We start from the raw sequence: 26,225 nt of genomic DNA, 5'->3' as shown, positions 1-26,225 counted from the left end.
ATTATGTCGTGTTTGATGTCATTTTCATCAGAAAAATCTCATCAATATGTTCAGAAAAATTTCGAGATAAAAAAACGTAAAATTAAAAAAGTTGGTATTTAAATAGCTTGGTTGCCACGACTCACGTTTCATCCTTATCTTTTATTCGCTCTCCTTGTCTACGTTCGGCAAACTACAAAGGCGGGCACAAGGCTCGAAAACGTAGTCCCTGACTCTACAAGTGTCAGGTTTAGGTTCCTTGCGGACTGACATTTGTGGAGAATTTACTGTAATGCTGAAACTGTTTTTTTTTAAATAACATGTTTGTGTACATTTACAATATAATGGAATGCGTACATTTTTGTATGAAAATTTAAAAGAAAAGTGAATTTCCTATAAGAAAATATTAAGCTTTATTTGTCCTTAATTTAATAATTAGCAAGGTATTTTAAACATTTGAAACCGTTTACATAGTTTATATTCTATATTAAAAGTACTTTGTATGCACATTGATTAATATTTACCAGCAAATGTACAATCTATTTGAAGCAAACTATTAGACTTCTTGTGTCTACCTAATAACCAATATTATTTATTAATCGATACTAAACAAATACGTAAATTGCAATCTCTTAGAAACTTAGATTTCTAAAACATTTCATATGTCTTACGAAGTACTCGTTTTATCTATGAAAGTGAATATGGAATTTAATCTTAATAGTTCGCATACCATCCAACATTATCTATCTTATTCTTTTCACTCTAGACTCCCTCGTTTATATTCCTCATTCCTGTTGCGCCGTGTATTCCTTATATGGCCTATAAATAAGAATTTTCCCGTCCACTATCCGCAACTTCCATGTCCTTTTTGAATGGAATTTAATTTGCCTTTGGACAGGGAACTCGTGTTAGGGTGGGAAATGAGAATTCATCTTGGTATAAGTTGAGGGAAGAATCTGCCTACCACGAAAAAAGTGGAATCTCTTCTTAAAAAATGTGTCCGCTGCATTTTATAACTATAATACCATCGAAAAGTTTTTAAATCGTTGTCGTTTTTATTGTTAAATTCGAATGAAAGTAAAATGACAACGTGAAAGAGTTGTCAACAAAGAGTCAACGCAGAAAAATTCTGTTTCTGATGGGAAAACAAATAATGCTGATATTTGTATCTAGAGATAAATAAAATATTTTTGTTTCCGTGCCAATTTCATAACTGCAAAGCATTTTGTTGAACGAAAATTCAACTCAAAGCGCAGTAAAATGGAATCATAAGAATAAAGTCTTGTCATTTTTATTAACCCTTTCAGTTCTAAATTTTTTTTTTTTTTTTCAATAACTCCCTATTATTTTCAGAATTTTATTTGAAACGCACTTCAAAAGACATTTGACTGATAGGAACCAATTTAAACGATTTTTCTTATTAATTATATTGAAAATAATGTATGTTGTTCCTATTGCTCATCCAGGTAAAAGAAATATTACAAAATATAATACATATTTAAACTGGCAATTTAAAAATTACTTCATTCATACCTGTGAATAAAACTGATGTCGAGTCACACTCGACAAAGGAGTCCAAAGGGTTAAGATTAATTATTCAATTTTACTCGTTTCATGTTCTCGTAATTACAGTTTTTTCAGTTCCCCCATGTTCTGGTATTGTTTACATCAATTTTGTGATGCTGCGATTATAGTTGAGAGATTACGTTCGAACTTTTAATTAGAATTGTATTGTATTAGAATTTATTTCCATTATGAAAATATTGTTTCGTTATAAAAAGAGAGAAGATTGATACAAACTGTTGTTAACCCATTTGCATCACAGCTCTGAATAGGCTACTAGCGTTATTCATCTGAGACGTTCAATTGGCAGTCGGCCTAATATTTCTTGTGTTTTTGTTTATTACTGATTTTACTCCGAAATTACGTGCAATAATTCGAAATTATTAAGAAATTTTTAAGCTTCGAAATCCTTCTATGCAATCGTCATGTGTGAATTATTCCGCTTACGGATGCAAATGGGTTAATATTCACGCATCGATTTAATTTCATGAGAACATTTTGGCTGAAAAGAAAAGAAATGATATATTCAAACTTAACCCTAGAGCGGACTTCGGGTCTTTTTTGACCCACCGCCTTTTTATATTTTTAGTCATTTTTGCTGTTATCAAGTTTACGTTCCTTTAAACGTTTATTGTCTAGGTTCATATGTCGCGTTGGTTCGTTTATTGCTTGCACGGGTCTAATTACATCCTGCGAGGGTCACTAGAATTGCTTTGCTAGATTTTTAGTAATTTGTGTCCCTCGCGCTCAATAGCCTACGAACATACCATAAACCACAAATTTCCGAACGGCACATCTGTATGTAACGGTCCGCTTGCCGATTAGTCACCCGGAGGAAATTCCAGATTTTTGGGACTTTTCGCCCACCCCTCGCGACCGTCTCTCACCCTTCCAAGGTGACAGCGCGCTAATTGCGCACTGGAAGGGCGGTAAAGACGATATTAGTTACGCTGATTGGCAAATGCAATCGTTAACCATTAACCAATCAGCGTGTCCCAACAAAAATCCCTCTCACGGACGTCCGAGACGCGACGTCGGGAGAGTGAGTCGTCGAGTAGTCGTTCAACCACCACGAACAAGGAGAACCAAGGAGCAACCAGCTCACATCACGCGATACCATAGATCAGTTTTTACAAGTCCCAATCATTTGGGTGGTCCTTCGAACCAGTTTCTACACGGCACAACATTGTGCAAACATCCACAAAGCTCGAAAGTTCATCGCCACAACCACGGGCATTAACAAACGCACTAGGGTTAAGTTTGATAGTCTGAATAAAAATTATGCTTTGAAAGGTCCTTTGAGTTGATCTGAAGGTTCCGTTACAACTTTGTGTGTTGAAACTTAGAAGACGTTCTTACTGGCGAATGATTACACTAAAAATAAGTGGGCGTAAAAGAAAGTTTAGCTGAAGCTTTTCTTTAAATTATGATTCCATAATTTGCATAATTTATGACTTATAAAATTGTACTACGCGTGTATCGTTACCTAGCTGCTATGGAACATTTACCGATCCAATATTCATCGAAGCTCTTTTATTTATGTATTCAGGGTGTCCCAGTTTTTTCCTATTAAGCTTTGTCCGTATGTTCTATGGGTATAAGTAAGAAAAAAATATTGTCTAAATATAGTTTGAAGCTTTATTAAAAAATTATAACAATAATACAAAATACGAAAGGAACGGTAACAACTCGTACCCAATTATGTTGTAAGATCTCTTTCTTTTGATCCACAATCGATCTAGGAATTATTGAAGCTGAAAGAGCTTGAACTGAATGAAACTCTTATTAGAAGATTGAAATGAACAATTTCAAGTTATCTATATTCATTCCACTCAAATTTACACTCTTAGTTCGTTAAAAAATTGGGTAAAAGATAACAAATTTTTCCTGTATTATTTATATAAGACAAATTTTCCAAAAACTATATACAACTGAATTCCCAATTCCGTAAAAAAGGAAATTTTTACATTTAAACCATTTTTCTATAAATTAGCCGCTCATTTACCAAGTCGGTTAACTCCAAAAAACAAAAAAGTGGAGAAAATTGATGAAATTATTATTATACTCAGCGAAATTCTTTTAAGCGTTTGAATTACATTATCACAACAATTTAAATGATTTATCATTCAACGACTATAAAAATTTTTGTCGTTTAGCGGTGTTGAGCTCAATTATTAAGGAAAGTTGTTTTAAATATAAAAAGATAAGCATCAATCAACTGCTTTAGCGCTCAAATTGAAAGAAATTCGAAAAGTGGAGTTAACCACTTTGGCCTGTGAACCGCTGAAATAACAGTTTCTGAAATATTAAATAAAATGTGTATCTGAAACTTTTAGGAATCGTACGTAAAAAGTTCAATATCTTTATTTTCGTACGAACAGTGTCTTAGTTAAAGCGAATAAATTCCAGAGAATAATTCGCCGGAAATAGAGTTAACTTTTAATCGAATATTTTACCATTACAGGTCACGCTCTCCATCTCCATTCTCATCAGTCTTCACGTGTTCTTCCTGTTGGTCGTCGAGATCATTCCACCTACGTCGCTGGTCGTGCCGCTGCTTGGAAAGTACCTGATATTCGCCATGATACTCGTTTCGATAAGGTAAGTGTTCAAAACATGTCTGAAGTAACTCGTACTGCCAACTGTTAGCTGCGACTTTTCCAGTTTATCGCGCTGCACAAAACCTTCAAAGTGATTTCTGAGCAGCACAAGTTTCGTGCTTATTTCAGAACGCGTTCACACAGTTAGCCATGTGAAGATGCAGAAACGCCAAGTGATTTACAGACAAGTTCGAATGCTATTTTCAGACGCACTTATTGCGCTAAATATGAATTTCAATCTGTTTTCCTCTTACAAGTTACGAAGAACGGTAATACAGGATGACCTTAATTTTAAAAAAATTTTTAAATTATAATTACAATTACAGGTTAACTTTACAATTATAATTAAAATTAAAGGTTAATTTCAAAATTAACCTTCAATTTTTCATTACGAATCTTTTTTCCTTTAAACACCTTGGTTTGATTGCAGGCTGATTGCAGTTCGTGTTTTTTGGGTCATTTTTTGTCAGTCACCTTTACTTTTTTAAAAGGGACCCTATACTTTTTTCGCCCATTTTTTTAACAGATAAAAAGACAAATACGGCAAGTGCCGCAACATACTTTTCTTTCTGTCATTAGAGCAGGAAAAATGGTGGAAAAAATGACCTACAGAACATCAGATATAATTGAAAACCACAGCACGACATTCCAGAAAATTATCTTTAATTGACTTTGCTACAAACTGCACACAAAACTTTCTAGCAATATCGTACCTGTGATCTAATATTTGACTTTAAGTCTGAATAAACTCGAAAGATGACGTATGTTTAACGGAAGTTAAATAATTACGCAAATTAAAGAGAAACTGATTATTCGATTTTAATTTGCATTATTCATTCGCACTTTCATCAGCTTAAAGTTACAGTACACTCTCAGTTACGTATTACGAATTATAATTATTTAAGTCACCAAAGAATAGGAGTAATTTTTCGCTTTGCTTTTCATTTCCACAATAGAAGAATGTTTTCATTCTAATCGATGAAATAGATAGCAACATCGCTGGTTCAGAGTTATTTGTCAAGAGTTGAAATGGAATTCGTCTCTGGAAGGAACCTGCGACCCTTGAAATTTCTCTTTGTCAGTTTATTTCATCCCTTTTTTCCGGTCTAATGGTAACCGTCACTCACCTTCGTGCTCAAGAGCAAACGTCTGTACGTAATTTATGTACACACCTGACATACAGAATTACCAGAGGGAAGAAACAAGTAGCGTATATTCTTTATTTAAGGCACAAAATTCAAATCGAACTCGTATATAACTGCACACTCCGTAATTTGAATTTGTAACACCCTACTTACTTACAAGTTTCTCCTTTCAAGGTTTCAAATATTTCTAAACGTTTGTTTCAAGATTTTCGCTTTCCAGTCTTATAAATTTTTAACTGATTGATACAATGGTGTAATGGTAACAAAATGGTCACGGATTAATTACTTTCTTTTTCATATGAACTTCAGATAATTGCCTTATGGTCTTTTTATTTCCGAAAACAAAATGCTACTTCAAACGATATGATCGAATATTAAATCAGGCATAAAAACTTTTTCACACTAGGTTTACGGGACGCACCATTTTGACGCATTTCGAATTTCACGAGGAAAATTACAGAAGCCGTTTACATTTCTCTCCTATGCTTATTATACATTTTATATAAATATATTGTTCGTATTATCGTTCATTTGTAAGTTAATAGTGTATAATATGTTGCTTTTTAAAGAAAATATGCGGTGCCATTCACGCGTCAATTTGAGAGAATTTGTAGAGATAGGTACAGTAGTGCGCACATAAGTGGGGAGGTGACTTCTGCGAAGTTAACTAAAGAAAAGAGAGGAGTGTGCCTGAGTGGGATACCAATTGTTAAGCACTCGGGTACTAATGTGCCGTCTGAAGATTGAATGTATTGCGTTGAGAGTCTGATGGAATCCTTAGGATTTCTGATGTAACTGCTGGTCTGTGTACTAACACTCTGTGGTCTTAAGCTAAGTCGGCCTTCTTATCGAAATCTTCTAAAATTTGAAGAAGGGACGCGAAGGGAGGTTCTTAAAATTACTAAGTGACCAACCCCGTATCGCCCGCTTCTATTGCGAATTTGAAGAAGGGACGCGAAGGGAGGTTCTTAAAATTACTAAGTGACCAACCCCGTATCACCCGCTTCCATTGCACCCGGAGCGCGTCACGTCCTTGGACCGGGGGTGACGAAGCTGGTCCTTGCTGGATGGAAATTTGAAAACAAGGGGGGAAAACCCGGCCAGGTCAACTCTGACTCTCCGACTCGTTCGGAGGGTCAGGTACCGAGAGGCCTCGGTAATTGCGTCGGTTTCGAAGACCCTTTGGGGGGTGACTTTATGATACCTTGCCTTACCGACTGAACAATAGCCTATTCTTTAATATTTGAGAAATTCTACGTGCCGCATGTTGGCTGCAGACCGGTCTGCTAAATTAAAAATAACGGTTTGCTGAACTAGAAATCACGTATCATAAAATCGTCCCCTTGCTGTCCTAACAGCGATATATCAAGTGTCAGTCGTTCACATTCACTCCGATGTCCCATTTCCAAAAATTGGTGGGGATAGCGACGGACGCTTAAGTGTGCAAAAATGCGTACGCTTATGCGTGCACTACTGTACATAAGAAATGTCCGTAAACCTAGTGTTATAGAAGTTCACTGCACTTTGCAACTTAATTTTTGCGTTTTAATTTTTTCTTTTTCTTTTCTATTCTTCAACTTATTAAAAAGAGAAGGAAAAATAAAAGCAGTAGTGTCGAGGACTTTTGCATAACTCTCTATGTTTATAGGAATTTTACACGTCCCAATACATAATTGTGTAAAATTAAATAGTCGGAGAATTTTCATACGCATAATCTAAATATGCTTCTTGTGCATGGAATATCCATAATACAATGGATATTTGAAAAAATTTTATTTCTAATTAACTCCTCAACCTACAACATCGTGTCAGACTCGTGGCAGAAATTTTGGTCAAGATGTGACTGAAATAATGATATTAGTAAGGAAACTTCATTGTAATGCTAACTTTCCTTTTAATTTGTAAAACTGAGGATTACTAAATGCAGTTAATAATACTGAAGCAGTAAAATGGCTGACGCTTAGATGCATAGTCAGAAAAGAAATCATAGGTTAAGGGGTTAATTACTACGTTTTAATCCTCTTTTGTTCAACATCAAGTGAGGGAAAAAGCGTAATTGTACTACTTTTACTCTATTCTATAAATTACTGAAAGTATTCATCGAAGTGCCAAAAATGCGCATATATCTGCAGAATAGAAAGAGTGGCGAAAAGAGTGGCCCGATTTAATTTGTTGTACCAGTTTCGTTTCCTCGCACCTTATCGAAACACGAGTTCTCGAAAGTCTTTCTAACTATCAAAGTGCGTCATCGCGATATTCAACGGCCATACAAAAGGTTTTTGTTTTCGGATCTGGGTTATCGCACAAATGGACCGTGCGGGCCACCTTATTCTGAACATATAGACAGGCTAGTTCCAACGAAATATGCACAATGTGCGCGCATCGACAATATTAATTTCACGTGGATATGTCGATGATCGAGTCTTTAAAGATTAAAAAATATACGTGCCCTTCGACACAAAACATTTTGTCTGCATCGTTGCAAAATAAATACACTTCACAAGTTGTATCTTAATTTTGCAATTTAAGTTGTTTTTTAAATTTTGTAACGAAGAATGGTGTAGTCTTTTAGCAAATTTTCCGCAAATATTTATGGAGAGTTTGTTAGATATCCGTTGGCAACTCTGAACTTAACTTTACTTCGTACGTTAGTATTCTCCTATTTTGTAGATTGTGCTAAATTAAATTAAAGAGTTTCTATATTTCCATTTTACACCGTTCTGAAAACTACTAGATACGAGACTCATTTTAGGCGTAACGTTATTAAACACTTATTAGAATAAATATTTAGGCATGCAGTATAACTAAAGTGACCAGACATACTGATATACACTGCCGGCCAAAAGTTTGGAATCACCTCGCAATTTTCGTCAGTACTGAATCTGCTACTAATTTTTCATAGACTTGATATTGATATTGTGGAGATAAATTGCTATTTATCGATTGATTTGAATGATACAAAATTCGTTAAAAAATTCTTAAAGATGGTGACTTTTTTCTGGGAATTTTTCTGTAACTTGCAATGCACAGTGATTCCAAACTTTTGGCCGGTAGTGTATGTAGTACAGTGCTGATTTTAAAGGCTCTGTACTGAGTTCAATTTCGTACTGAATATTGTATACAGTGCTGTAGTCGTAAAATCAGCAGGAGGTATACGGTATATGGAATAAAAATTTTTAAACATTTTTAAAGGTATATAAAAATATTTTTTTGTTTGAACTATGTATAGTTATAGAAATCCGTACACTGTATTATTTGTTGAAAGAAATTTTAAATATTGCTTAAATAAAGAGAAAATAATAAAATAAAATGTTTTAGTCGGGTATTTAGTAAAAAATTATCATTTTAAAAGCAAATTGAAACAATTTAAAATATTTAGGTGAATATTCAAAATTTTTGAAATTTTCAATAAGCATAGGGTATACTATTTGCTCAGATCAAACCACAGCCTTGGTTGTATATAAATATATACAATTAAAGTAAATGAATATCTTCTGTGTATTCCTGGTACAAATACACCAGTGGAGTATTTTCAATAATAAGTAAGGTATGGGCAACGAAAGGAATCAATTAGGATTAGATACTTGAAAAGACAGATTAATTGTAAAGTAGAATATTAACACGTTGACTGCCACGCCGAAATCACATGTTTTGCTCAGGGCGCCACATTTGAAATTTTCAATAAGCATAGGGTATACTATTTGCTCAGATCAAACCACAGCCTTGGTTGTATATAAATATATACAATTAAAGTAAATGAATATCTTCTGTGTATTCCTGGTACAAATACACCAGTGGAGTATTTTCAATAATAAGTAAGGTATGGGCAACGAAAGGAATCAATTAGGATTAGATACTTGAAAAGACAGATTAATTGTAAAGTAGAATATTAACACGTTGACTGCCACGCCGAAATCACATGTTTTGCTCAGAACACCTCGAAAGTAGTTTTATTATTCTAAGCATATAATGGCAAAGTAATAATAAATATGGTTATGTAAGACAACATTCTTACCCATGGGGCGTTTATCTTTCTGGTGGTCACGGGTGACCACCGTGGCACCTTGGTCCACCCGATGACACTTGTCAACTATTTTGGAATATTTATTTACGCTATTTACGACGCTTGTGCGATGTGGTGTATACCTCAAACGGTATCATAGCAACGTAGTAAACAGATCTGCATTTATTTTGACAAAGAAAAAAAAAATTTTGCAAATTTTGGGCACATACTGCCCAGATTGTATCGATCAGCCGCATCTATGTTTGAAATGCTTTAATACGATACACCGGTAGATAGAAGATTTGATAAAAATTAATCTCTCATTTTTGATCTTCTAGTAAAAATTTTGAATCGTTGAATAGCGATGATGTTCAAAATTCATTAACTGTCAATGTTCATTCAACTTTTACAATTATAAACATTTGAAGCACTCCGGTCACCGATGACCACCGTGGCAGTCAACGTGTTAATGTAAACTGTGGTCAGTTGTATGAAGAAATTTGAAATAACGAAGAATTATTGCATATGAAATGACAGTATTCTCATGGTAGATTCGTTTAAAAATAAGTAAAGTTTGGCAATTTTTTTCATAGGTAACTAATCACTAAAATGTTTTTTCAGAGCAAATAAATGTAACTTTCAGCTTTTTTTCAATTTTTAAAAAGTAAAAATGTTACAAAATGAAGAAGTCATTCGCTAATTGCGAAACTTCTTCTGCTAGAACATCAATTGCTGGCCGCCATCGCCGACAGGGATTGGAACGTCTGAAATAAAAAGTTCTTCTTGATTTATAAAGGAAAATGTATTCTCTGCAGTCTAGCGTGCGATTTTTCGAAAATTTTTATTAGTACAGAAATAGTAGCAGTTTGAAGAGGAAAAACCTTTTTTTACCAAAAAGAAAATCGACTTTAAACGTAAAGAATCACATGCTACGTTATAGATAACACATTTTTATTTATAAATCAGAAGGAATTTTTTATTTCAGACGTTCCAATCCTTGCCAACAATGGCACTCGACAATTGGTATGCTAGCAGAGCATGTTTCGTAATAACTCCGTCATTTTGTAACATTTTTACTTTTTAAAAATTAGAGAAGAAACTAAAAGTTACATTTAGATTCTCTGAAAAAATTGAAACTTTTCATTTAGCAGTTACTTCTCTTTAATAAAAATTTACTGAATTTGTCTCCGGAAAATCTGATCAATTGAAGTACGAGCAATTATAAATTTGCAGTTATGCCAGTGACAGAAGCTTCTTCTACACATACTTAATAGATGTAACATGTGGGTACTTTAGACGAAGATATTTTTACTTCAATTTTGTTTCCCTTCATTCGAGCAGATTTTAGGTCGCATTAGCGATTGGTCAGTGACACAAATATTGAGATACACGGGTAATACCGCTCGAACGAATTTCGTTCCATGCTTTTTCCACTATTAAATGAATGTGCTTACTGAAGTGTAAGTACACACACGAAGAATAAAAGAACAAAAAATGTCCTTTGGTATTCGAATCAAAAATTAAGTCCGAAACAGGTAGCATTCGTGAAGTGGTAATATCTCAATAATGAAACAGCATGTACTCTATGTACCGTTCATAAGTATTAGGACAGCTATTATGTTCGTGCAGAAATTATTAGGGGGAGTTCCCCTAGCGCCGGACACTTAAGGTTTTTCTTAAATAAATCCCTCTACCTGTGCACACGCGACTGAAACGCGTAGAAAATTAGGAGATACGCAGAATAACGGCTCCGTAGCGTTTCAGTTATTGCAGATATAACCAATGTCCGATATTAGGTGCCGTCCGTCGTTAAGGGTACTCCCCCTACTTGGAATTTGTTATGAAATAATTCCTACACTGGCCGTATATGTTCAGTCAAAAAATATGTAATGTTTACTTAAACTCGTTAGTAGACCAACCGGGTTCATTACTGACAAGGAACGTTCGCGAACGGTCCGGCTTCGATTTTGATGAAACTTTGTACACTTATAAAGCAGCCAAAAATAATCGACACGTATTTTTTTTTAGCTGCGGTAACTCGAGTTTAAGGGGTGAAACCACCCCTTGAAGTTTTGGCTCGAAACGGCTATCTCGAAAACGGAAAGACATACGAAAAAATTGTTAATGGGCGAGGTTAATGGTTTCTGACGTACAATAACATGGTGTTAAAAAATTTAACAAAATACAGTTTGTTTATAACAAAAAAAAATTTATTAACTTAATTTTTCATTTTATTGAAATTTTCATAATGACAAAAAATGACGAGCATTTTATTCCAAATCCATTAGTATATAACCACTGTCCACTTTTAGCATACCACAGTTGCAAGGAAAACATGACTTCCGATACGCTTATCCAGAGAATGTCAATTTACGAAAATTAGAGAAGGAAGTGGAACGAGAAAAAGCAAAATTTAATTATTGCCCTTTTTTTAGAACTTATGAATGGAGTGAGAATTATCGAGTGATAACATTAAGTTGAAGATATATTGGTAAAAATGTATGTGTCCTTTACGCTACGAGATTCTAAACTGAATAATTTCTTTCTGAATCCTAATAATTTTGGAATTACTGTTTAGTTTTAATTCACATTCAAAAAGTGGCCTAATACTTATGAACGGGAGTGTATATAATTACAGGTTAATAAAACGTAGATTTAGATACATAGATATAGAACATAGTTAAATGAAATTCCTTTCAACTATATTTTTCTACTCTGTGAGTAATATTATATGCTTAAAAATCATTGTAATAGTTTTCTCCGTTGTTACAATCAGTTTGCAGTAAAAATTAAGTTTTCTTTATTGCAAGTTATCCAAATAGAGTACAAAAGAGTGGTTGTGCTTTTTGTAATTAAAAGTTGATAAAAAATAGTCCAAATGTAATTTGAGCGTTTGTTTGAAATTGCGTAGTAATTGTTTTTTATAATACATTTTTATAATAGATACACTGCTCGTCAAATAAATAGCATAATATTTATTAGTATCAATACTGCACATGGCAGCATGGCAGTCATTGAATTCTGAAAACTTTGTAAACTTGCAAACCCAAACGTTGATAAATGTATTCGAGTCTTCCTCCGGACTGAATAAACACGTCTGATCTAGCTTGAAACAAGCTTCAAAATTAGTTTCATGCCTGTTCCACCTAGAGGCGATTACAGACTGCAATATATGTAGAGTAATTTGAACATGAACCACAATCGCGATACTCTATGAAACTGAAAACATTAAACATTACGGTACAGTGATTCGATAAATTGAAAAAGTTTCCTTTTGTTTGTTGAGAAATTGCCGTTTACTGTTATTCATATCAATCACTATTTCTTCACTATTTCCCATTAGTTACGGATCAATATTTATCGTTGTTGTAGTATAATTTTAATAAAGAATCAAAAAGATTTGCTTTTGCGCGAAGCAAATTACCTGCAGCAGTGCCGTTCAGTCATTGCCCGTACGGGCAGCGCGTTAGGCTTCCCCGGGTGTAAACAAATCGGCGGGCAACGAGGCGTGTATGTACACGTACAGTGGGTGATCAAATTATCAGAGCCACCTGCAAGAAATTGACGGATTTACATTATAGCGATTAATTTTCAAATGGAAACCTAGTTATACCGAATTCTTATTATTCTTTTTATGAAGCGTTGATGTTTACAAATTGCAAATATACACCTGACAACACTTTCGGCAATATTATCTGTCATATGGGCGTTATTTTGTATCAGTACTGCAAATCGCCACTTGAGAACCACGTGTTACAGTTTTGTTGGTTTATAGATCTTGAGCATTTGAAATTTTGCTGCAGTATTTTTACTACTTATAACGCATAGTAAGTTACATAAAATGTATCGAAAAAAGAATCAAGGCTGTAATTGCGGCAAAAGGTAGCGCTACCAGATATTATAAGCTAAGTTCAACAAACAATCGTTAATTAAAAATTATCTAGTGTAAAAACCTTGATGTTGTGATTTTATTTCCACACAAAAGCAAAAAACATATTTTTCGTATTGTAGCTCTAATAATTTGATCACCATAAAGATGTGTAACACAAGCGTCTGTCTTCCACTCGGCTTCAATGCATGTGATGTCACTAGCCCGCGACTTTGCCCTCAGCTCTGCCCGCGGGCATCGGCGGGTGCCTTTGCCCGCCTAAAGGCCTACTGAACGGCACTGACCTACAGGCTGTCCTTTTTAACTGGACAGGGTGGAATATCTCAGAAGGATCTGAACCTATCGAAAAAATATTCTTACAAATGTTGTTTGGTATGATGGGAAATATTGTTGCGTCCCTTGCTCCGCAATTCTTCAGTGAATTTAAGCAAATCCTGCTTACGCTCGCTCGCGACGGTCGCTCAAGACGCTGGTCACCGGGAAATTAATCCGGATGACCGTATTGAAACTTGGAAGGTGACTCTCGATCGAGTCTGATGTGATGTGTTACGAGACTCATGGGCGAGTCTTTGGAAAAACTGTGTCTGTCGTCGTAACGATGTATATCGTTCACTGATCTAACAATACAAATGTAATTCGTGCTTCGCTGGTGTGTAGGTGTATATATAGACGCTGTGTTGGTTCTCATTGGTTGTTGTGTTATGGAGGTTGGTCGACGAAAGATGTGATTTTTGATAACGAATGTTTTATGGTCCCAAGTGTTTTGGGACCTATTGTCTAATTGTCTGTATATTGCGGTCTGGCGGCTAAATGTGACTAAATCGTTTATTGTCATAATCCGCCAAACCGAGGCTCCGTTGCGCCCTAATGAGGTCGCAACAAAGATAATGTTGTTGTACCGTTCGCGTATCGTGTGACTGACGATTTTTAGTGAAACGGCGGTCTGCGTCAATCTAATCACGCAAATCAATTTGGAGAAGAGTGGTTGGGTTAAAAATGTCTCGACAAGTTTTACCCTTATCATCTAATTCAACTAGTTAAATTTTTACAATAAGTACAAAAAGAAATGGTGTATAGTTGTCGTTATGTGTAACGGACTTGTACAAAATTATAGGTTAGGTTAGGTGGCGCTCGTGTCCCCTCGTTACTAACTGAGAAATTGTGGTGGTGGTTGAGCATATATTTGGTATGTCGGAGGGGGTGTGGTTGTAGGTGTGTTTCAAGTGGAGATGATGATCGGTGGAGGTTGGCAAATTTTGACCTTTAGGATTGTGGGTGTGGAAGAAGTGAGCTGATGGTTAAAAAATGTAAAGATGAATTATGGTTCGGTACCGGACAGTGGTATAAATAGTTTTTTTCGCTTGTAAAGCACAAGTTTAAGTTTACTTTTTAAGTGAAACGCTATATATACATTTTTGTTATATAATATGATAGCGTTTGTCGAGACGAATGCAACAATGTGTTGCACGAAGACATTCCGTTTTATGAAAAATCGTAAAGTAGTGAGGATTGGGGGAGTCCAATTCACATGTGTCACGCCTTCGGTCAGCTAAACCCTACTTGACTGTACAACTAATACAAATTCTTCACGATTTTGCAACTTTTCATAAAACGAAATGACTTAATGTGGCAATGTTAAATTTATCCAAACAAACGCTGCAATATTAAGAATAGAAAAATACATATAGCGTTGCATTTAAAAATATTAACTTGACTTTGAAATTTCTCCCGCTTCAACCGCGGACAAACTATTTATACCACATAATGTCCCCCATCGCACCAAGCAACTTTTGTAAGAACATTTTTTCCATAGCTTCGGTTCCTTCTGAGATGAAAAAGACACCCAATGTGTGTACTAAAAATGCCATTGCATATTAAATTGTAAATGTAACATTTCTACGATATTTCATACATTTATTCGTCGTTAAGTAATAAGCATAACTAAGATACAATCTAATCAACATTTTAATATTTATTCTATAAACTACCCCTTAAAAATAAACTGACCAAGAAACTATAACAATTTAACGACGAACATGCATAACGTGCAGTTTAAAGTGTTCGAAAACTATGCATACTTACGCGAAATTACTACTTAATGAACAGGGCGACGATAGTATTTCACAGGAACGTAGCGACATTAAAGGACATCACTGTGTTGGACCGGAATTCGCGACAATCTCCGAAGGAGAGAGAGAGAGATAAAAAGACAAAAGTCTGGAGCATGGAACGTAGAGGACGTCATTCTGTTGTATGTATCAGCGGCGTTGAGCACGTTACGAGTCCACTTTTACGTGCAATAAAATATACATCCGTTGTGAGAGACAAAGAAATATGTATAAAGGGAAGGATGAAGGTAGAGGAGAGGGAAAGATATAACGTAGGGAAAAGAATAAAGGACCGAATGCCCTAAAAAGTCCTGAAACGTTAATAACGAACGACTGAACACGGAGACTGTGGTGAAATCGTTGCGTCCCAGTTTGCGGCAGTTTGTTGTGGACTTTAAAATCTTGGTTTTGTATAAGCAGCACTAACAACGAGGAACAGGAACGGCAGTTCCTGTAGATTTGGAGAAGATCCAGGATCCGTGGCTACCCGTTCCCTCCTCGTTCTCTCCCTTCCACACCATAAAGCTAATGTCTCGTCTTACCGCTTTTACAATTCGAAATCGTCTCTTTGCCGTCGGCGTGTGTGCATCGAAGAAACGGAATGTCTTCAGCCCTTTTCATCTCCCGACTCGTCTTTGCCACCCGCCTGCACCTTCGTCCCTTCTCCCCACAGCCTTCTGAACTCTTTGCCCCTAGCACGTTATCACCGGCAACAGGGCCCTTTCTCTATTCATTTTTCTTCTTTTTCTTTTTCTTCTTCTTCGTCGTTTCCCTCCCCCTACCTCCTCCCCACGTCAGTTCCACTGCTTTCACTGCAATTTCTTACCTTCTAGAAACCGTTTTCTCCGTTTGAAAAGCCTTTTAATGCCGTTATAATGAATGTCCCTCGCGATTGATACCGACACTAAGGCGAAACAATGGCCTTCCCGATCGATCCTATGCATCCCGGTTACGTTTCTACGCTACGCTCTGAGACAATGCAAATGAAACGGAAGCCGTGTCTGCCGTAGCAGGAAAAAATTTATGAGCATTGTCCGTGCTTACTGCACGAGCTGATTCGAGGAATAAAGCAGATGAACGCCAATGGGAATGTAGATCAATGACGGGACGAAGGAGAGACCTACTCCCGCGACTCAATTTAATTTAATACTATTCGCCGATGTTCCCGATGAATAGAAGCAAACGGCATTCTTTCGAACCCCGACAGTTTCTTCCCCTTCCGAATTGCTTCATCAAGATTTTCGAGTTCTTCGCGATAATCTTTTTTACGTGAATGTGTTTGTGAAAATTCGCGATATTTGTCGAGAAGAAACCAGCAAAATATTGGGCTGCTCTGTGAAATAGAGGGATTTAACGTTAGAAGCACCAGACTGGTTAATATTAACCCTTAGCAGTAAATATTATCGTTTCATGTAGATCACTAACTGTATCTAATGTACACTAATACTACACTGTCGTTCGTAAGTGTTAAGATATCTATTATGTTCGTACAGAAAATATTATATTCTTCGTCCAAATAAGTATCATATGAGCCACTTAGAAGCCAAAATCATTGGCTTAAAAATGATGGAGCTAATCACTTTGGCTTCTGAGCGGCTCGAACATCGGTAAAAATATTTAGTGTGTTCACGCCGTTATGTAGTTTCCAACGTTCCCTTCGTAAGCAGTAGTTTAGTGAGAAAGACAGAAGAGGACAAATTATCATTATTTTTGATACACAATACGATGGCTTGAATAGATTGCAATCGTTCTCGCGTAATGACCATACCACAATTTTTTTTTTAATTTATAGGTATAATTACTTTTACACTATACGAAAGCGACTGCCGAAACAAGTTCAACGACCTGCAACAAAACTCATTTTCAAACTCAATCTTGTGACAATGTTTGGTGTGACATAATCAATGACACTATTAGGATCTTGTTTTCATGACGGCAGCTTAAATAGTAATAAACTCGGTGTATGTACTACGAAATTCTAGGCTGAATCATTTTCTTCAGGATCTTAACAATTTTGTAATGACTCTTTAGGCTTGTTTCACATTCAGTAAGTGTCCTAACACTTATGAATAAGAGTGTACGTACAATAGCACGTACGGAAGACATGTATTGTAATTTATTGTTGAACGCGTAACAAACCCGGATTCGTTTGTTCTCATTTCTAAAGGTATTGTTGCCGTTAGCAAGTCTGGTTAGATACGCGCAAAGTTGATAAGTCGAATAATTTCAAAGTAATTTGACAAATTATCTCCGAAAGCGCGGAAGCTTGTAACGGAAGCAGCAGCAATATTGATATCTAAATTTTTCAAATAATTTCACGATAATTCTTCTACCTACGGAGTCCACGAAATTCGTTGGAAATCTCTGACCCGGAGCAGACACTCAAACGGTTCGATTGAGAAAAAGCTTAAGATGGAGGCTCGAGGGATACAGAAAGGTTCTGGCGAATTGTTTTCGCCCGTTTTTGTTCCTTCCTTATTCCTCATTGTTTGCGACCGGCTCGTCTGAAGCAGCGACTGCCACGTGGTTTCTTGAATTCGCGCAAGTGGCAAAAACAGAAAGGGGATGGAAGGAGTAAAGGAGTGGCGGAATCGGGGCGTCTCGTGAGTTAAATGTCGTTCATACGGAGTCACAAATGCTGCTATTAATATTAAACGAAGGCCCAGTGCCGGTTTCAAAGAGATTTCCCTGCTCGTACGAGGCTGGCAGCGCCCTTTGAAAAGAGCCCTTACGGGCCAATGAACCCATGCAGGGGTGTGAATAGAAACACTTCTGAAATTAATGTTCCGGAATGTCGACGACCGGCTGACCCGTATATCGAACGCGAGTCTGTGTACTTACCTGAGATTTTTATTTCACCATGGAGGCGGAGGTTGAATTGGAAAGCCTCGTAATCAGCGCGAGGACTCGTACAAATTCTTCGTGTCGATGTCCAAAATTAAAACGGCACACATGGCCCTGTGAACTTCCATCGGTGTATTCGGCACCGGGGAGCAATTTCCCATTTCATTAATTCCCGCGATGACAAACGCGTTCACAGTCACCGGAATAAAATTTTCCTTCGTTGTTTTATGGACATTGGATCTAACGTTCGTTTTGTATGAATTACAGTCTGTCTAACAAGAGCGCGACCGTTAATTTGGAATAACAGTTTTGATCGTAATTCACGTGTTTTTTAATTCTACCTTTTAATTGCTTATTACCTTCTTTCCTTGGTTATTTGGAAATATTTTAGCTGTTAGTGTTTCGATTTAACTTACACCTTTCTAGTAATCGTGAGACTCTGTACAACTGGATGCAATTGCAAAGTAATTTATTTGCGAATATAATTTGGTAAATATAATTGTGTATTGTATGTATCAGCCAGACTTGGTAGGTACATTACAGAAATTCAACCATTTTTAGTAGGTCAATGTTAAAGTGACCTTATACAGGGTGTCCCAATTTTTGAAATTAGGAAAAATTGTTGTACAAACATAGGTCTTTTGAAGCTTTATTAAAAAGTTATGGCAATAATACGAAATTAAGAGAACAATAGCAGATTATCACGGTTACTGCGATATAATACAGAAATAGATCAGCAATATTTACGTTTTCTCTGTTTATGCAAGAAGCATCTAATACTCCATCTCAAGATTGACATCAGAAAACAGAATTTATTACTCTGCGAATATCGTTATTATTTTGTTTTATTTCGGTAAATGCATCGTTGATTTAAATATCAGGCAAATATTGATGATTTATTTCTGTATTACATCGCAGTAATCGTGAGTCTGGTGTTGTTTCCTTCATTTCGTATTACCGCCATAACTTCTTAACGAAGCTCTAAAAGACTTACGTTCGTATAAGATTTTTTTTTTATTTCGACCCATAGAATATACTGACCACGTTTGTCCGTTAAAATCTGGGACACCCTGTATAAGAAACATTAGAATAGAGTGTAAGGAAAATTTAAACATTGGAGAATCGTTAAATGAGACGTTGGAAAGTTTACTTGCATACACTTTACATCCGTAGGAACGATGAAAAACATAAATCAATTTGTTTACTTAAATATCTCGCAGAAGTATACATATAGGGTGTTCAGCAATAATTAGTAGAAAATTTAAGAGGTGTTTCTGCAAGTCAAAATAGGGCGAAAATCAAGAGGAACAAAAGTGTAGGAAGGTTTGCTCGGCCACAGGGATATTTTTAATCGTTAATAATTAAAAAACGAAGGCTCAAACGCAATTTTGTCATTCTTGATTTTCGTCTTATCTTAACTTATGGAACCGCCCCTTAAATTTTCTAGCAATCGTTACCGAGCACTGTATACATGTACACATACATAAATGTATTGTTATATTAAAGAATGTTTAAAATATATTTTGACCTACTAACTAAATTAAGTGTGACATGAAAATAACATTTTTAGCTCTAAAACATCCCGTAAAACATCAAAAAATGCATATGTATGCGAAATTTTGCAGCTGATTTTAACAGAAATATATGAAATTTCAAGAAAGTTGGAACATTAACTTTATTAATACTTTTCAATTAACATAAGTTGTCTGTTATAGAATGTTAAAAATATGATATCTACTGTGTATGCTTAATTCTTTGAGAATTGTTTATCAAAGTGTCACACAAACTTGTCACGTCAAACAGACTGTATGTGAGTCGTTAAAACAGTGATTCGGTTGTAAAAACGAAACGTATTTATTGAATTTTACCAATGTTTGATCATTTTAGTTGATGTTCAAAAATGTTCTAAGAAAACTACAATTATGTTCGTTTTGGCTGAGAGTGCGAAGTGGATGGTGGCAGCGAATAAAGGTTGGAAAGGGTAGTGGGTCATGCTAAGATTGGGGCGGAAAAATTAGAAACTTTCTCTAACGATTTTCTCGAGGTTCACGAGGCAAGATTAGAATTTTAATTTCCTGTGCTGCCTGCCATGTACCGTTTCGTTCTTAACAATTACAATATAAATTATTTCCACAAATCTCTGAATTACAAACTTCAATATTTAATCGAGGCGAAGTACGAAAAACTCGGAGATTTAATATATCGTGAACACGGTGGATTCTCTATTTGCTCGATACGACGCGAATATTATACGAGCTTGATAGAAGAATCTTTGTTAACGGCGCTCGTATGTCATTCATTTTATACCTGTACGTTCATTTTACGGTTAAATACTCTGCTCGGGTCCGTGGGAGTTCGCTCTGATTATCGCATTGTTCAACGATCTCCGAAGGCCACGGGTGCAGAAACGAGCACTACGTTTTAACGTTGAACACGTCACGCGTGAAACGCATCCTAAAATTGCCAGAATGTAAATGATAACGTGGCCCCACCTAACAAGTTTTCACAATTTCATTTCTCAACGCGCTACATTACACACAAGAGCCGCGTAAACATGTTGCAGCGATGCCTTTCATCGCGCGCTCGCGGCAGTCTTAATGGTACATAGCGTAAGTGGAAAATTATGTACAGTTGGTGGAACCGATATAGCGAGGTCGTAAAGTCGGTCACGCGTCGAAGTACACGTAATCCGAGCGCAACAAACACCAGCTCGTGGGAGATAACGAGATCGAGACTCGTTCGGGTCCGTTCGATGACAACTCGGAATTGCTTCTTCAGTTGCGTGTGTATTTAAACAAATTTTGTCTGCGTCTTAATCGTTTACAGCTGCACGTTAATTTTTACGAATAAAGACGGAGACTTGCAATTAGTAGGTGTTGGAAATGGGACCCGATTGCGATACAGGGCTTGAATGCGTGCGTGCGTCACCAATAAGTGACGATCGGCCGATTCTCTATTGTTCTCCACGCGTGTCCACGTTGTGTCGCGGTGTAAATAGTTGTTGTTAATGCCCGTGGTTGTGGCGATGAACTTTCGAGCTATGTGGATGTTTGCACGATGTTGTGCCGTCTAGATACTATGGTATCGCGTGATGTGAGCTGGTTGCTCCTTGGCTCTCCTTGTTCGTGGTGGTTGAACGACTACTCGACGACTCAACTCTCCGACGTCCGTGAGAAGGATTTTTGTTGGGACACGCTGGTTGGCAAATGCCAATGTCTAATATCGTCTTTACCGCCCTTCCAGTGCGCCCTTAGCGCGCTGTCACCTTGGAAGGGTGGGTGACGGTCGCGAGGGGTGGGCAGGAGGTCCCAAAAATCTGGAATTTCCTCCGGGTGACTAATTGGCAAGCGGACCGTTACATACAGATGTGCTGTTCGGAAATTCGTGGTTTATGGTATGTTCGTAGGCTATTGAGCACGAGGGACAAAAATTACTAAAAATCTAGCAAAGCAATTCTAGTGACCCTCGGAGGAGGTAATGAGACCCGTGCAAGCGATAAACGAAAATCCTGAACTCAAAAATAACCGTTCGTAACAACTTTATACAGTAGTGCACGCATAAGCGTCCGCATTTTTGCACACTTAAGCGACCGTCGCTGTCTCCACCAATTCTTGGAAATGGGACTTTGGAGTGGAGTTCGACTCCTGAATGTGAACAACTGATCCTTGATATATCGGTATCCCACTCAGACACATCTTCTCTCTTTTCTTTAGTTAAATTCGCAGAAGTCACCTCCCCACTTATGTGTGCACTGCTGTATATTACAGAGGAAGCTTAGTGTTTCTTTTCTGCGATCCCACTTCTCACGGTTAAATCCGTCGTTGTGTTACAACAGTGGGTACCGTATAGGTTTGATGAAATATTGTTAAGGAGAAATTTTAAATATCAATTTAGAAATGACGTGCAGCACAGGGTGTGGCTACATCAGTCGGTGTCGCCGCTTAATGCTTTAATTTACGACCTCGCTATATCGATTCTCACCAGCTGTAATTAAATCGGAGCTGTGAACGAAGTAATGTACAAAGAGAACGCGTAAGTGTACGTTCAAGTTAATTTAAAATTCATATATTTTCAGTTTATTGTATTATAGGCTTTTTTTGTCCTTTATTTTCAGTATTATGTTTTCATTTATGTTTAGTAAATATATTCAGGTTTTGAGTGAAGTATTGAATAGACAGAATTATTAGATGAGAATTGTCGATCAGGGAGATGAATTATCTGTGAACCGGTGGGACAGTAATTATCGGAAAACCTATTATGCGCGCTTCAGATTACATGCACACCCGCTAAACATCATTTTATGTAAAAAAAATATGCACTTGGAGGCCAGTAAACCGTAGAATAATGAAAAGAAATATTTCATTATATATTTCGACTGACCATCAAGATATTAAATATCTCTATTATTTTTAGAGATGTAGAAAAATTTTATTTACAAAAATTGCATGGTACAAAGGGGGCCATATCATGGCAGTCATACTTTTTGAAAATTTCGAAGTTACCTCTATTGTTTTAAATGGCATACTATGCTTTTTTATTTCTAGACGAATAACGGATATTTAGATGATTTCAACTACCTTTAATACGAGGTCATTCGACAATAAATAAAGAAGTAATATAAAAAATGTACCACAATTGTAAATTCTCCATATCTCTAAAAATAACGGAGATATGTATTCCGTGTGGACAGAGTTACTGGTCCATCCTGCATACATATCGTTTTTTCCTAATATATTAATTTTTAGTTTGCAAATTGTACTATGCTTATCTTGCACTTTAATTCTTTTGAAAATTGTTAATAATTAAGAGATTCGTCTAGCGTTTACCAAGCATTTGAAAATTGTAAATGTTGATTCACTTAGTAACCAAAATGATTTTTACAATCTTTCTTGGGAAAATAGAATTTATAAAATACTCAAAGTGACATATAAATTTAATTCACAAAAATATACAAATTTTCACATTTACATTGCAACATGTGTGTATTAAAATATGCCTTAAAGGAATTTTAAGATAATAAATCTTTCGTGAAAAAAATAAACCTTGAAATAGGTTAGAATTAAGTACAAATATTTAGGTGAATATTTAGATGTTTGTGAGAATCCACGCTTCTTTTATTATCGGGGGCCGAGCTCGGTGACTGCCAGGATTCAATAAGTGAGAAATTGGTAGATGATCTGAAATTAATTTATCGCACATTCCCTCTTTCAGTACAGACAGTTGTCGCGACTACGCGACGTTGGAGGTTGCCCGCACCGTTGCCCGAGAAGGCGTGACTTGTTGCCCGAGAAGGCGTGGCTTGTTGCCAGAGAAGGCGTGGCTTATTGCCCGCCGATTTGTTTACGCCCGGGGAAATATAATACGCTGCCCGTACGGGCAATGACTGAACGGCACTGGTTTACACAATGGATATCGACTCATGTTTTAACTTGCTATTGATTATTTATTGCAAATGTATAAATCTGTGAGATGCTCTTAAAAGGAGAACGATACGAAGTTCTCTCTCTTGTCCTTTTAAAAATCTCTCTTAAATTTATATTCGTATTGATTTATACCGAAACGAATAAAAATAGGCAGTGACACAACTAACGAATAGTTGGACGTATCAGAACCCTGGGTAGTGCTCTTAGGACTCTAAGCATCCCATTCACCTTGATACATAACTGGGAGATTGGCAAGGTAGTGGTCAACGGAGTCACTGGACCCAAGGGTGAGCCGACCTCGAATTGCTCGCGCGCTGTATTGTGGATTTACAGCACGTCTATTGCTATTGATTGTGCAAACATTTTGATCTACTAAACAATTTCTAGACTCTGACTTTTATACAACGGTCGACTATAGTTGTAAAAATGTTCTCAAAAATAGCGTTGCTAGGCGTTCGAGTCATGAAACCAATCGCCTTAACACAGAATGTAGCAAAAATACTGGTGCAAGCAGAAAAGAGGTGATTCCTTATGTAGAAGAAGATTAAAATTACAATTTTGAAAAAGAAGTTTTGGTAGAAGAATACACTGTAAACTTCTGATAACAAATCTGTACAATTATTGAAATATCATCACTTCTACACTTAAAGTTATAAAATATTCATTTAAAAATGTGTGGTAATAAAAATTAGTAATAAATGAAATTCCTATTTAAAAGATGAAAACACGGATTTAAATTATTATATGAAAATATTACTTTCTTTAATAAGTTCCACAATTATAAATTCCCCAAATCTCTTTTGTTCAACGTTCTACATTCTTTACTGCCAGAATAAAAAGTGATATCGTAGAAGCTGTGACAAAAATATTTTAAGAGCGATTGATCTTGGGAGCAAATATGTGTTCGTGAATAGGAAAAACGTAGATGCGAGTGAGATAAAAATGTGATATCCAATACGAGTAGCATAAAATGATACGACTATATGACACAATCTTGGTATAAAGACTTCAAAAAAGAATTGCGGTTCGGTTTGATTAGATAATCTTTTGTACTTACATCACAAAATATTTCCGAAGTTTGCCACTAACCGTTGTTAAAGGGGTATTTTAGTCTAGAGTGTAATTTTTAATTTTTTCAAATATAACGAATTTTGAATCTGCCACTATTTCTTCATAAACTTGAAATTGATGTTGTGGAGATCAATAGCACTTTGCCTCATTTCGATTCATTCGAATGACAAAAAATTTGTTAAAAAATTCTTAAAATTGCTACCTTTTTTCCAAAAATTTGTGTGCAACTTGCAGTGCACAGTGATACCAAACATTGGACCGGTAGTGTATGTACATACATACAACTGAGGTGCTGCAGAAGCACTTCGTTGAGATTTTCCATCTGCGCATCAGCTGTTCGATTCTAGTGAATATTGCAGACCATGGGATTGACGTATCCGAAAGCACGTTTTAGCGCAACACGCGCATCCCAATCTAGTCTGAATTTAATACAAGGATCGCTCTAAATATGCTGGCTTCCTTTCTTCCTAGCAGACAGGATTGGAAATTCCAGACAACCGGTAGAAGACGCAGGAAGTTACAGGAGACTTCCGTTTGCCAACCGCGAACCCGTTAGCTTGGCTACTCCTTCGAGAATAGAATCCAATTTAAGCATGGCACGATTCCCAAGTCGTGATAGCGAGTCTGCCTAACTGCCGCGCTCTCTACCTATTTCTGCACCCGAAATGCAACAGCAAGACGTACGTTTCGACATTTCGAGTTGCGAATATCCGAGAATGCGCTGCACGTATCGAAAGGGCCATAAGTACCATGACTGTGGTCCATGAGGGAAGTATTTTTCACCATGCGAATATACAACTGATCCCGTTTATACAATGCTGTTCAATTGAATAGCCTCCTTTGTTTGTTTTTTTTAATAAATTATAAATAATGTGAAGAAAAAAAGCTTCTGATTTTGTGTTCATACTAAGTATATACATTTACTGCACCAGTGGTTCCCAACCTTTTCTAAAGTGCGGAACCCTATTGTGAGTAAAATTTTTTGGCGAAGCACTTACCTAAATCAGTAAGTAAATCAGGAGCAAGTTAAATATGTTTCTGCATCTCGTAAAATTTTCAAATGGTTTTCTCATTTGTAAATAAATAAATCTGAAGCAGCTTACACACACAAACAGTAATTTTACGTACGATAATAATAGCAATACCTTGCAATTTATCCAATTACCGCGGAACACTTTCGAAATGCTCGCGGAACACAGGTTGGGAATCACTGTACTACACGTTTCATTGAAAATTGTGAATCATTTATGTTAAGCAAAGTTATAAACGTCAAAATCAGTATACGATAATGCCTTAGTTAAAAAAGGAGCGAAAATATGTTTTCAAGATGAAATCTTTATTACTTAATATTTAATGTATATCTTATTTCTCATTATTTCAAAAATCTGACTGGAAAATGAATTACATAAACAATGTGTCAAATCAAAGAAAATTATTTTTAATACTACGTGAAAAAGACAGTGCATTAATTAACAGTCGTTTCATATCAAAATCGGGAACGGGGGGCGGAGCAGTGTGGGATTCTTACCCACTAAAATCTCCACGGTGGTCCTCGTCGGGCACGCTAGGGAGGGCCACGGGAACTTTATACTCCTTCCGC

The 26,225-nt window shown here is 36.3% G+C and overlaps 1 protein-coding gene across 1 annotated transcript in view; it reads left to right on the top strand.

Moving 5' to 3' along the window:
• LOC108579057 (acetylcholine receptor subunit alpha-like) overlaps positions 1-26,225 on the top strand; it is a 115,761-nt gene that overhangs the window by 36,228 nt on the left and 53,308 nt on the right. The window contains exon 3 of the mRNA XM_017942491.1: positions 4,007-4,143. Coding sequence (XP_017797980.1) covers positions 4,007-4,143 — 137 coding nt within the window. The remainder of the gene's footprint in view (positions 1-4,006; positions 4,144-26,225) is intronic.

Source organism: Habropoda laboriosa, unplaced genomic scaffold (assembly GCF_001263275.1).
Source record: "Habropoda laboriosa isolate 0110345459 unplaced genomic scaffold, ASM126327v1 scaffold42, whole genome shotgun sequence".
NCBI lineage: Eukaryota > Metazoa > Arthropoda > Insecta > Hymenoptera > Apidae > Habropoda > Habropoda laboriosa.
The sequence above is the reverse complement of the archived record's forward strand: the minus strand, read 5'-3'. Positions and strand labels throughout refer to the sequence as shown.